The 14,655-nt window shown below is 42.3% G+C and overlaps 1 protein-coding gene across 1 annotated transcript; it reads right to left on the minus strand.

Annotated features, from left to right (window-relative positions):
• Nucleotides 1–600: 600 nt before the first annotated feature.
• On the minus strand, nt 601–9,753 carry DNAJC22 (DnaJ heat shock protein family (Hsp40) member C22). Its single transcript, XM_072133037.1, has 2 exons — nt 8,757–9,753; nt 601–999 (listed from the first exon to the last, which is right to left on the minus strand). Exons 1-2 carry the CDS (start codon nt 9,591–9,593, stop codon nt 817–819), a joined length of 1,020 nt encoding a protein of 339 aa, XP_071989138.1. The 5' UTR covers nt 9,594–9,753; the 3' UTR covers nt 601–816.
• Nucleotides 9,754–14,655: the final 4,902 nt, after the last annotated feature.

The following is a 14,655-nucleotide window of genomic DNA, read 5'->3' on the forward strand; positions in this document are numbered from 1 at the left end:
AGTTACATCATCACTGGGAGCAGAGCAGAAGAGGGAGGAGCTGTTACTGAGAATTGTAGGATCATGGGACTTGTAGTATCCTGAGGCGGCCATCTTGGAGCTAACTTTGGCAACTTTAGAAAGTCCATAAAATTTTGTGAATCATAAATGCAAACTATTCAAGCTCCGTTCTGTGATCAACATTGACATTGGGGCTTATTTACCAAGGGTCCGCAGCCGCGGTGCATGTTATTAAAAATAATTTACCTGTGTGAAGATAAATTCCCATAAATGTTCCATGTTGTCCCATAGAAACAAGATAGTTGTTCTTGGATACAACCACTGCTGCACTCTGGTAGCATTGGCTAGACATGTGTTATTGATGCCTGCAAATCACCAGGATTTAGTGTTTATTACCACAGGTCAGCTGTGGTAACTCCCCATATGCAAAGACAATTTGTTTCTATGTACAATCACTCCAGCGGAGGTGGTTGTGTCCAAGAACAACAATTTTGTATCTAAAGGACCATATGACTACATTTATGGTAAATTATCTTTACACAGGTACATTTTTTTAAATTGAAGAAATGTATGTAATATGGTAGATTAATAAATTCAATGTCAATTGCCAAATGAGAATACCCCTTTAATATGAGAGAGCTTATAATAGTCAAGTGGGCTGCAACCTTTTATTTTCATAAAGAGACACAACCCAAATAAATTGGAAGTTACAGCCAGCTATAAAATTGTTAAATACCTGATGCATCATTTTATGAATTGGATGATTTTGAGGAAATACAGAACTTATAAGGGATACGGCATTTAATAAAGTTGTTATTATCCACGATTCTTCATTTTCCAAAGATGAGTGAGAGTCTCATAAGCCGTCTGTATCTCAATAAAATGCTTTTCAGCCTCCCTAAGGCGGTGTCTGTTGTGATCTGGGTGCCACATCTTTGCAAGGTCTCGATAATGGCGACTTATTTCGTCTATGGTGGCATCAGAGCTCACTCCCAAAATCTGAAGGAAAGGCAAAAATGAAATCTTAAAATAATATGTACTAAGATTAAAATAAACATGAATTATAATTTAAAATTTAAATTGGTTGCTCACTTTCAGCAAATAATTTATATGGTTTTATGTAACCATATTTTCCAATATACTCTCTGTATCAATTCTTAACTGTTTTCTAGATATCTGCTTGCTGACATTATACACTCAGCGGCCACTTTATTAGGTACACCATGCTAGTAACGGGTTGGACCCCCTTTTGCCTTCAGAACTGCCTCAATTCTTCGTGGCATAGATTCAACAAGGTGCTGGAAGCATTCCTCAGAGATTTTGGTCCATATTGACATGATGGCATCACACAGTTGCCGCAGATTTGTTGGATGCACATCCATGATGCGGATCTCCAGTTCCACCACATCCCAAAGATGCTCTATTGGATTGAGATCTGGTGACTGTGGAGGCCATTTGAGTACAGTGAACCTATTGTCATGTTCAAGAAACTAGTCTGAGATGATTCCAGCTTTATGACATGGCGCATTATCCTGCTGAAAGTAGCCATCAGATGTGGTCATAAAGGGATGGACATGGACAGCAACAATACTCAGGTAGGCTGTGACGTTGCAACGATGCTCAATTGATACCAAGGGGCCCAAAGAGTGCCAAGAAAATATTCCCCACACCATGACACCACCACCACCAGCCTGAACCGTTGATACAAGGCAGGATGGATCCATGCTTTCATGTTGTTGACGCCAAATTCTGACCCTACCATCCGAATGTCGCAGCAGAAATCGAGACTCATCAGACCAGGCAACGTTTTTCCAATCTTCTACTGTCCAATTTCAATGAGCTTGTGCAAATTGTAGCCTCAGTTTCCTGTTGTTAGCTGAAAGGAGTGGCACCCGGTGTGGTCTTCTGCTGCTGTAGCCCATCTGCCTCAAAGTTCGACGTACTGTGCATTCAGAGATGCTCTTCTGCCTACCTTGGTTGTAACGGGTGGCGATTTGAGTCACTGTTGCCTTTCTATCAGCTCGAACCAGTCTGCCCATTCTCCTCTGACCTCTGGCATCAACAAGGCATTTCTGCCCACAGAACTGCCGCTCACTGGATGTTTTTTCTTTTTCAAACCATTCTCTGTAAACCCTAGAGATTGTTGTGCGTGAAAATCCCAGTAGATCAGCAGTTTCTGAAATACTCAGACCAGCCCTTCTGGCACCAACAACCATGCCACGTTCAAAGGCACTCAAATCACCTTTCTTCCCCATACTGATGCTCGATTTGAACTGCAGGAGATTGTCTTGACCATGTCTACATGCCTAAATGCACTGAGTTGCCGCCATGTGATTGGCTGATTAGAAATGAAGTGTTAACGAGCAGTTGGACAGGTGTACCTAATAAAGTGGCCGGTGAGTGTATAAAAAGCTTCATGGTTTACTTCCAATAGTTAGAATTGTGTCTATGGTCATGTAATGTCACACAGGTGCACGGCTCGCTGTATCTCAGAGAGTTATCAGAGCTCTGTACCCAGGACTAGACCATAAGCGTGCGCACCAGGGCCCCACCACTTTGCCCTTAAAGAGGCCCCCACCAATTGTGGGCGATTCAGGCGGTCGCATGACTCACCGGAATGCCCACAGTATATTTGAATCTGTCTGGCCGCCAAGGAAGGTGAGTACAATTTTATTATTTTACCTAGGACTGTAAATAGTTATTATGGGGGGGGGGTTATATAGTTATTATGGGGTGCTGTATATAGTTATAGCGGTATGGATATAGTTATTATAAAGGGGCTGTATACAGTGATAACTGAGGGCTGTATATAGTGATTACTGGGAGCCGTATATTATGATTTCAAGGGTAGCTATATATATAGTAATTACTGAAGGGCTGTATACAGTGATTACTGGGGGCTGTATATAGTGATTGCTGGAGGAGCTGTATATAGTGATTACTGGGGGGCTGTATATATTGATTGCTGGGGCGCTATATATAGTGATTGCTGGGGCGCTGTATATAGTGATTGCTGGGGGAGCTGTATAAAGTGATTGCTGGGGGAGCTGTATACAGTGATTGCTGGGGGAGCTGTATACAGTGATTGCTGGGGGGCTGTATATAATGATTGCTGGGGGCTGTATATAATGATTGCTGGGGGGCTGTGTAAAGTGATTGCTGTGGGGCTGTATATAGTGATTGCTGGGGGAGCTGTATATAGTGATTACTGGCAGCTGTATATAGTGATTACTGGTAGCTGTCTATAGTGATTACTGGGGGGCTGTATATTGTGATTGCTGACGGAGCTGTATATAGTGATTACTGGGGGGGCTGTATATAATGATTGCTGGGGGAGCTGTATATAGTGATTACTGGTAGCTGTATATAGTGATTACCGGGGGGCTGTATATAGTGATTACTGGGAGCTGTATATAGTGATTGTTGGAGGAGCTGTATATAGTGATTGTTGGAGGAGCTGTACATAGTGATTGCTGGGGGAGCTGTATATAGTGATTACTGGGGGCTGTCTATAGTGATTACTGGGGGTTGTATATATTTATTGGTGGGGGGCTATATACAGTAATTACTGGGGGAGGAGGGGCCGTATACAGTGATTGCTGGGGAGACTGTATATAGTTATTACTGGGGGCTGTATACAATGATTACTGGAGAAGTGTATAGTTATTGCTTGGGGGCTGTAAATAGTGATTGCTGTTCCCTGTGTGGACTACATTCAATGGAGACCCCCACCAGATTTTGCTCCCAAGGGCCCCCACCAACCTTAATCTGACCCTGTGTGACATCACATGACCAGGACCACTGGAAGTAAACAGAAGTTTTATACAGAATGACAGAAAACAGAGATCTACAAATCTGTGAGGAATGGATACAGAAAGTACGAGTATATACTTCTCATTCCAAACCATATCAATTATTTGCTGAAAGTGGACACCCGTTTTAAATATTATGGATTTGTACATATTATGAACATATCTTTGGAAAAGGGAAGAAACTCCTTGCCGAGATTGCCCTTGCTGGTCAGTTAGAGGAGTTAAAATTTTAAAGGCCATGTATGCTCCACCAGCGGTTCTGAGTATAGGAATATGCAAATACATTTTCTCACTCTTTATGCTATCGTCCTATATCATGCCCTCAACATAGTTTTTCTTTTTCCATCATCCGCTCTGTGGGGGACCTGACAAGAATTGACAATGATAATCAAAATTTCCATTTCTTCTTCTAATGGAAGTGGTGTCCTCAGGATGTCCATATGGTTGAAAGTTGTGACAGAGCAGAGTGCATTAAAGCGAACCTGTCACCAGGAATGTCTGGTTACTGGTTACAATGGCCTATGCTTTGCTGGTTTTAGGAAATGCCTTTGTCAGCATTATGAAACATTTCTTTTTAAAACTTTATTTTACATTACCTGTCTTCCTGCCAGCAGCGTGTGGTGAGTCTTTTAGGGGGGAAACAGCTGCAACAGCCTTTGTGCCTGTGTCTCAGTCTCCTTCTGGATACTTCCTCTCTTCCACACCCTTCCCTGCATGCTCAATGCACGAGACAGGAAGTGGGAAGGAAGCCTGATGAGTATGGAGGAGAGGAGACTGACACAGGCACAAAGACTGCCGCAGCTACAAATTTATCCCCTTCCCCCGGGACTCGCCACATGCTTCTGGCAGGGAGCCAGGTAATGTAAAATAAAGTTTCATAGAGTACTGATATGATTCAGAATGCTGACAAAGGCCTTTTTTAAAATCAGCACAGTATAGGCTATTGGAACCTGTTACAAGCTTAAAATTAAATTTCTGGCGACCGATTCACTTAGCAATAAGTTATTGCTCAAATTGCTGTGTTGCTGATGCAAGCATTACATAAAATTGTTCTGTCTTCAATGGACAGGCACAGATTGGAAAACTCCTGAAAATGTGCTGCCAAAAAAAAGAAGCTAACAATCATTGGGTGGTAAGTTGCATCTTTGATTCATCATAAAAGCTGCAATATTATGGGAAACATGGAAGTGCTGATGAATAAGTGCAGTTGTAAATGGAGGAAGAACAGTCGTTATAGTATTCAATCCTCCACCTATCTCTGCATCACCTTGAGTCAGGGGCGTAACTACAGCCGTAGCAGACATGGCAGTTGCTACGGGGCCCGGCAGGGTCATGGGCCCGTACTTGGCTGTGTGTCCCGGGCCTCTTTCCCCCTGGCTGTAGTTACGCCCCTCCATTTAATAGGCACCTCAGCGGTACCGCTGAGTGCAGGGCTGTATTTAGGGGCGGGCACCAATTCTCTTGCTCCTTGTAGCAAGCTCCATGCAAGCTATCAGGAGGGAGAGAGGGAGGGGAGGAGCCTGCCAGCCTGCAGCCAATCCCCGCTCTGCATGTCAGCAGCGTGGGAAGCTTCATATAGAGAAGAGGGAGAACATCCAGCACCTGCAGAGAAGCAGCAGCCTCCTCCATAGCAGACCCTAATCAGCCAGAGATAAGTCCTCCCTCCCCCCAGTGTCTCCTCACACTCTGCCTTAACCCCTTAGTGTCCCCTGTGTGCAGGAGCAGCTAAGAAGCTCTCCTCACCTCTCCTAGTGTGTCCCTTAACCACATACAGACCCCTCTGCATCATCCCCACTTATCTTACCCCACCACTGCATTTCTGCATTAATATGAGGTTCTGCAGCAGCTGACATGTGTATCCAGGACCCAGGACAAAATTATGGAGCAGTCAGTAATAAATGTGATGCAGTCAGTAATAAATGTGGGGCAGTCAGTAATAAATGTGGGGCAGTCAGTAATAAATGTGTGGCAGTCAGTAATAAATGTGTGGCAGTCAGTAATAAATGTGGAGCAGTCAGTAATAAATGTGATGCAGTCAGTAATAAATGTGATGCAGTCAGTAATAAATGTGGTGCAATCAATGATAAATGTGGTGCAGTCAGTGATAAATGTGATGCAGTTAGTAATAAATGTGATGCAGTCAGTAATAAATGTGGAGCAGTCAGTAATAAATGTGGAGCAGTCAGTAATAAATGTGATGCAGTCAGTAATAAATGTGGTGCAGTCAGTAATAAATGTAGTGCAGTCAGTAATAAATGTGGAGCAGTCAGTAAATAAATGTGATGCAGTCAGTAATAAATGTGGTTCAGTCAGTAATAAATGTGGAGCAGTCAGTAAATAAATGTGATGCAGTCAGTAATAAATGTGGTTCAGTCAGTAATAAATGTGGAGCAGTCAGTAATAAATGTGGTGCAGTAAGTAATAAATGTGGTGCAGTCAGTAATGAATGTGGTGCAGTCAGTAATAAATGTGGAGCAGTCAGTAATAAATGTGGTGCAGTAAGTAATAAATGTGGTGCAGTCAGTAATAAATGTGGTGCAGTAAGTAATAAATGTGGTGCAGTAAGTAATAAATGTGGTGCAGTCAGTAATAAATGTGGAGCAGTCAGTAAATAAATGTGATACAGTCAGTAATAAATGTGGTTCAGTCAGTAATAAATGTGGAGCAGTCAGTAATAAATGTGACGCAGTCAGTAATAAATGTGGAGCGGTCAGTAATAAATGTGATGCAGTCAGTAATAAATGTGGAGCAGTCAGTAATAAATGTGATGTAGTCAGTAATAAATGTGGAGCAGTCAGTAATAAATGTGGTGCAGTAAGTAATAAATGTGGTGCAGTCAGTAATAAATGTGGTGCTGTCAGTAATAAATGTAGTGCAGTCAGTAATAAATGTAGTGCAGTCAGTAATAAATGTGGAGCAGTCAGTAAATAAATGTGGTGCAGTAAGTAATAAATGTGGTGCAGTCAGTAATGAATGTGGTGCAGTCAGTAATAAATGTGGAGCTGTCAGTAATAAATGTGGTGCAGTAAGTAATAAATGTGGTACAGTCAGTAATAAATGTGGTACAGTCAGTAATAAATGTGGAGGAGTCAGTAATAAATGTGACGCGGTCAGTAATAAATGTGAAGCAGTCAGTAATAAATGTGGTGCAGTCAGTAATAAATGTGGTGCAGTCAGTAATAAATGTGACGCGGTCAGTAATAAATGTGACGCGGTCAGTAATAAATGTGACGCGGTCAGTAATAAATGTGGTGCAGTGGTTCTGCAGCAGCTGGCTCATGGATTGGGGGGCTCTGCAGTAGTTGGCTTGTGTGTGTATTGGGAGGTTCTGCAGCATCTGGCGCTTGTATTGGGAGGTTCTGCAGCAGCTGGTGCTTGTATTGGGAGGTTCTGCAGCAGCTGGTGCTTTTATTGGGAGGTTCTTCAGCAGCTGGTGCTTGTATTGGGAGGTTCTGCGGCAGCTGGCTTGTGTATTGGGGGGTTCTGCGGTAGTTTGCTCGTGTATTGTGGGTTCTGCGGTAGTTGGCTCGTGTATTGGGGGGTTCTGCGGCAGTTGGCTCGTGTATTGGGGGTTCTGCGGCAGTTGGCTCGTGTATTGGGAGGTTCTGCAGCATCTGGCGCTTGTATTGGGAGGTTCTGCAGCAGCTGGCCCTTGTATTGGGAGGTTCTGCAGCAGCTGGCCCTTGTATTGGGAGGTTCTGCAGCAGCTGGCACTTGTATTGGGAGGTTCTGCAGCAGCTGGCCCTTGTATTGGGAGGTTCTGCAGCAGCTGGCCCTTGTATTGGGAGGTTCTGCAGCAGCTGGCACTTGTATTGGGAGGTTCTGCAGCAGCTGGCGCTTGTATTGGGAGGTTTTGCAGCAGCTGGCTCGTGTATTGGGAGGTTCTGCGGCAGCTGGCTTGTGTATTGGGAGGTTCTGCGGCAGTTGGCTCATGTATTGGGGGGTTCTGCAGCAGTTGGCTTGTGTATTGGGAGTTCTGCGGTAGTTGGCTTGTGTATTGGGGGGTTCTGCGGCAGTTGGCTCGTGTATTGGGGGGTTCTGCGGTAGTTGGCTTGTGTATTGGGAGGTTCTGCAGTGGTTGGCTCGTGTATTGGGGGGTTCTGCGGTAGTTGGCTCGTGTATTGGGGGGTTCTGCGGTAGTTGGCACATGTATTGGGGGGTTTGCGCCGAATGGCGCATGTATTGGAAGTTTTGTAGCAGCTGGTGCGTGTATTGGGGGGTTCTGCAGCAGCTGGTGTGAAAGGTTCTGCTGCTCCTGTTCCTGCTTATAAGTAACTTTAGTAAAATGAAGCAAGGAGTCCAGAGATTTAACCCTCAACCTGCTTTCTTGCAGCTAGTGGCTCAGCAGTGTAAGGGTTAAACCTCCTGACTAGTTAGTGACGAGGAGACATGGCCCATATACTGGTACTGAGCAGGAGCGGCCATGATTGGTTTCCTTTATCTTCTTCCATTATGGAGAATAACAGAGAGCGGCAGTAAATAGAAGTTCCTCCCCCAGCGCCATAACTTCTACCATTACTTATAACAGAGAAACGTGTAGCCGCCAGCATTATTATTACAGCTATTAATACAGTAGAAGCAAACCTCCTGCAGAGCTTTATCTACTGCCAGTCTCTGTTAATCTCCTTCATAATAGAAAAAGATAATGGAAACCCCTATGTAAAATTTAGGACCTATGGTTGGAGGGGGCCCCAGCCAAAACTTTGGTATGGAGCCCACTCATTCCTAGTTACGCCACTGCCTTGAGTAAAAAGGCTGATGCTAATGTGTGCTGTGTCTGTGGGGAGCAGCACTTCTCCTGGCCATTGGGCCATTGTGAGAAGACCCTGAAGTGTGTTTGCCTACCTGTGGCTTTGGGCCCCGCTCCACTGTTGCACTGTGTAAATTATAATGAATTTTCAATGAATAATGATATAATAGAAGTTCTATATATTCTTTTCTTACCTTACATGCCATCTCTTCCTTTTCATTCTGGAAACTGGACACAAACTCATAGATTTTTTCCCATTCTTTGAAGTAATGATCATGGAAACCTCCTCCTGTGAAAAGTCCCCAAACTCTGTAAGGCAGTAGGAGAATTCTTTCCACTATTGCACTTAGACTTGGGAAAAAGCTCAGCCAATCAAGCAGAGAGCCAATGCATCCAGCCACATAGCTGACCGTGCGGCTTGTATTTATGAGAGCACTGTAAGACAGTGGGCCGGTGAAAGCCAGGTAGGCTAAGCCAATACGGTACAGACGTAAGCTGAGATTTTCATCTTTTCTCTGCCGTCGATATTGTCGGTGTTGTTGAGAGGTGATGCTTGCAGCAAGGCTGATTGGGATCATAGAGACTGCTCGGCCATAAAATATTGGTGATGTCAGGAACGCAGCCACTAGTGTGTTCTTCAGATTTGAAGTCTGCTCACCTACAGTCGCCACAAGATGGACCCCCAAGCCAACAGCTAGAGGCAGAGCCACCACATAGTAACTGGTGAGGGAAGATAGTCCAATAGCTGCCACTAGACCAAAATATATGCCAGTAGTCACCTGCACCAAGAAACGAAAAGAGCTTGCAGAGGGTGTTCCTTCTTTCATTTTTTCAGCTTTTTTACTCTGTTTATTTATTTGAGATACAAGTCCTGGAATCTTCCAGAAGTCCCACATCCAGGCCATTCCAAAACCTCCTAAAGTAAGCATCAGCAGCAAGGCATGGCTGTCCCGTCCCAAATATATATGGTGTAATCCAAGTGGACCACCTATGGCCCAGAGGCCGAAAGCTACTATAAGTCGCTTCCCCATCCTGAGATAGTACAGGTCATCAGATTACCTGTGGAGGATGTTGTACATGTTGCTTAGTTCAGGAGAAGAGATGTCGGTCATCCACGTGGGGGATTTGCAGCGTCTCTCTCTGAATTACTTTACTCAGGCTTGTACATAGACTTTGATCCTGTCTACACCAACTGCATTATCTCAGGGAGCATTTGTCCCAAAGGTCAGAGACATAACTTAGTATAACTAGCTCCGCCTCCTGTACAAGCCCTTATTACACATAGTAAACATTTTTTGATTACTGTCAAATAAAGCTTCTTATCACTGATCTATTGGACTTTTTAGCTTTAGAAAAAAACTTTATCTACCTATAAAGCTAATAAATGACTTAGTAATGCAGATTCTTTTATCCAATATTGATAATATATTATAGATTTCTGTATTAAGAAAGTAGTTAATAAAATTTACTAAAAGTTTGACAGTATAGACCTAGGTAATATTAGCCAGAATTACCACCGTGGCTGAGGCTGGATAATACATCATTTGCATCTTTGGACTTATTTATCATATGCCGCTCCCGTGATACGCGGCCGCTGCTCTGGCGCAACCAGATGCTTTGGCCTCCTGATGTATCCGGCGGGGTCCTGCACAGCACTTTTCTCTATGCCCTACATGGCGGCGAAATAAACGCAGCCGGCGACTTTTCACATGTGGGGACAGTAACGCCCTGCACCAGCCCACTCCCCACTGGCCATGCCCACCACTCACCTGCCCCTGCCCCCCCTTTACGCGCCTTCACATTCCACTGCCATGAAGGTGGCGGATTGGGGAAAGTAATGGCAAGTGCTAACAATAAGCTAGCATTTGCGATAATTTCAGGGCTTCTACTCTACTGACCCGGCGCAGAGGCCCTGATTAGTATCCCTCTTTATGTTTATACAATTTTATTATTTATTTGACTTTGCTTACTGGGTTCCAATTGGTATGTTCTTCCTGGTCCTGTCTTGACATATTTGTTGCATATATCTGGAGCACTTATTACGCACCCACCGCTCCCTCAGCAGAGCCTGCTCCTGTCCATGTCACTCCTCTACTTCCAACTCTCACTCAATCAGGAGAGAGCCAATGCAAAGGCATGAGAGTTGGAAGCCAAAGAGAAGTGACATTGGCAGGAGGAGGCTGTGCTGGGGATGGTAGCACGTGTAAGAAGTGCTATAAAGGCGTGTAATAGCTTGTGAAGCTAGAGGCCGAAAGGGATCTTGTGGTGCCACCCCTATATAGAAATATAAGAACAGTACCTAAATCATAATCCCCCTCATCAAGCAGCTTACCAACTTACATTTTGATTTAGATTTCCTTTGACCTGCAAAAGCTTACACTTTTAGAGGTAAGGGCTGTATTGATCTAAACTATGTTTTTCTAAGCTTGTGAGGGTTCATAATTTAAACATATGTGAATCACAATTTTTTAAATCACATTTGGGTAAAAATTATAACCCACCCCCTCCCCAAGAAAAAACAAAACAAGAAAACATAAGGGTGCTACACGATCTACGATTGTAAATAACTTCTTAAATAGAATGGTTTCCCATTGTGGCACTGTGACACTTCCTATTTCCATCTCATATTACTGGCACTTTCATGGACCCATAATGATGTTTTTAACCAAATACATACAAATATATTTAACAGGGATATGGGTTAAATTGAGGCTGACTAATGGCACTTGCCTGCATGTTTTTATTGTTTTAACAGCTTGAAGAGACTTTGATAAAGCTAAATTGTCTTACTTTTGCCAGCAGGGGGCATTAAAACATTGCTAAATCTATATTACACACCACATAAGAGAAAATCTTAACCAAAAGCGGCAAGACAGTTTATATTGCAGCTGTTTTAACAATACATTCTCAATGTTTATTTTTATGAAATTATTTGGTTATCCCAAATATATATGATCTATTAATCCCTTAACAAACAGGCCGTTTTTTGTTTTTGCTTTTCATTTTTCACTTGCATGTAAAGCTGCGTGAGGGCTTGTTTTGTGTGTAACAAATTTCACTTCATAGTGATGGTACGTAAGATTTGATGCCGTGTACTGGGAAGCAGGAAAAAAATTCCAAATCTAGTGAAATTGGTGAAAAAATGCATTTGCAGCGTTTTCTTGTGGGCTTGGATTTTATAACTTTCACTGTGCATCCCAAATTACATGTCTACTTTATTCTTTGGGTCGATGCAATCAAGTTTATATACAGTAGATTTTATAATGTTTTCAAACATTTACAAAAATTAAAACCTCCTGTACAAAAAATTGTTCATTTTGCCATGTTCTGGCACTAATAACTTTTTCATACTTCAGTGTACGGAGCTGTGGGTGGTATCATTGTTTGTGACTTTTCAGTGCTGCCTTTTTGAGGTCTGTACAACCTTTTGATAATTTTTTATTTCTTTTTGCAAAATACCAAAAAAGAGGCATTTTCAAATTTTGCTGCTATTTTCCGCTACGGGGTTAAATATCCGGAAAAAAACATTATTATATTTTGATAGAGTGGACATTTTGGGGCACCTAGCATGTTTATGATTTTCACTGTTTATTTATATTAATATTAGTTCAAGGGAACGGGGGGGGGGGGGGGGGGGACATGACAACATGGGGGCGCCCAGCGGCAGTGACAATCGAAGGGTTAACATCTGTGAAATCTTTCCAAACACCTGCACCCGACACGTGACATAGTAATACGTTACACTTCATTAAGAGGTTAATATGTATTATTAGTTTTATATTTCTCAACCAAACATCTGTTTAAAAACTATATGCAATTCTAAAGCGCTACTTGAATATGATGGCACTATATAAATAACAAATAGCTAATCTAATGGAGAACTGAAGAAGTATAATTAAAGAGAACCTGTCAGGCTAGAAATTATATACAAGAAAAGTTTTGCCTTACATTACAATTATATTAGTAGAAATGTATTCAGCAGCAATGTTAATGTCAAAGAGGACCTGTCAGGTCCTCATACTAAACAACATACCAAAAAGCTAGTAAATGATGGTGAACCTTTTAGAGCCTGAATGCCAAAACTTTAACCAAAAGCCACCTATTTATTGCCTCCCTAAGACACCAACGCAGTTGAAAGGAGGATCATTGTAGGAAGATTCTGTAGGAAGATTCTTTAAGTCCTGTCTGGTGAACTTCATGCTGGGGTGATGGCCTGGGTGCCCACTGCCGGCTTATGGTGTGGGAGTAGCGCCCCCGGAGAGAAGCTGAAAATAGGGGAGCGCCTAGGACCGCCCCCTCATGAATATGCTGACCGCTGTAAGCTAGGTCCGATGATCGTACCATTACGTACTAGCTTTACGGTAAGTTCCAATAAAACTACAGATTTAACACTGCTATAACTTGGGGAGGGCTAGGGAGCTGCTTGCTTTAGTATGAACAGCTTAGAATGAGAACCTGACAGGTCTTCTTTAACATTAACATTGCTGCCGAATACATATCTACTAATATAATTGTAATGTAAGGCAAAACTTGGACACAGGCCAGGAAACAGTGACCAGGTATCCAGTTCTTCTCAGAGTTGGGTCTCCTGCCATTCTGAAGACCTGTTTCTGACCGATTTGGCAAGCTATGTGCAGCGCTACGGAATCTGTGTGAGATATATATAAATAAAGGAATTTTTATTATTAAGCCACAATGTGAAGGGATAGGCAATGAGTGTGTCAGTTCTGCTCGACCCCAATGCATTATATATCATCATATCATATATATCGTTTATGGTGCTCTGAGTCCCATCCCAAGAAGTGGGTATGGTCATTGAAGCAGGACCCTTCCATGGACCGAACTTGGCTAGTGTGAAGCCCTAAGGCTTGTAGATGCCTTCAATTGTTAGTGATGTTCTCAGCATTTTTAATCAGGTTGTAGATGCTTTTTAATAATTTGTCTGAAAATTCCCAAATATGGGATCAGGGGTAGGTGGGGGGGGGGGGGCATTTCAATTTATGCCTCAGACAACAAAAATGCTGCTGGGGATGTTTCCTGCTATATGAATACAGCGGGATACTCTGCTGCCCTCCGTTGTAATGATACGTTGGGAAGCATTTGAATGTTTCAATGGAGGGAAAAACTAGGTGTGACCGTAGCCATTTCTTTAGTTAGATAACTTTTAGAATAGAGGAATGACTAACTAGCATGACCTATAGGGGACACATTATATGACTATGTTTTATTTCCATCAAAAATAATTATATACTACAGAATTTGAGGTTTTACCATTCTGTAAGTACAACTAGTATCCTTTCATATTTACACTCCATTTTTCCAGTTTTTTAACTTTGCTCGGTCTGCTGCAATTTTGCATATGCAATTTGGGCGAGCCCCTTGCCATTCCGTCTGGATTGCACTTTCATACACAATCCAAATGGAACATGTGAACGCAGCCTCATGCTGGAAAATATGTCTTAAATAGACTTACTTGTTAATTTAATATATTAATCCTTGTAAAACCTGATTTATACTCCTCTTGTCAAACATTCAATTGCATTTGCCCAAACTATGTGTAGCTGAGAGCTGTTTCTGTGTAATTCTACAGCTGATCTAGTACAGAATTACAAATGAAATCTAATTGGTTTAATGAGGCATTTGTCCTTAGGTGTTTCTAGCAGTAAAGCACTTAATAGAGTATTTAATGACAACATTAACCCATTCATTGCAAATGAAATAATTCGATATTAAATGTCTTCAGAAAATAAGACATTGGTTATCACATAAGTCTAAATGGACATTAAATACCACCACCAAATCCTCCTTTTTCAACCATAGCCTTATTATATCTCTTTTGCATGTATTTCCAAAAACAATTGCATTGTTGTGTACTGCCACTGCTCACATCTGGAGAAACAAAAAGCATTCTTTCCTTTGAAAATGTATTCAATTTTCACAAATTCTCCTGGTTCAGATTCTCCATGAAATCTAAACTACAACCTACAGACAACTCTGCCTGTCATTTCATTTCATTTGGCCCCTGAGTCTGGAATAGTTAAAAAAAAAAATGTAAAAGTTGTAAATTAGTCACAACCAGCCCTTATATTTCTT

This window comes from Engystomops pustulosus, chromosome 2 (assembly GCF_040894005.1).
Source record: "Engystomops pustulosus chromosome 2, aEngPut4.maternal, whole genome shotgun sequence".
NCBI lineage: Eukaryota > Metazoa > Chordata > Amphibia > Anura > Leptodactylidae > Engystomops > Engystomops pustulosus.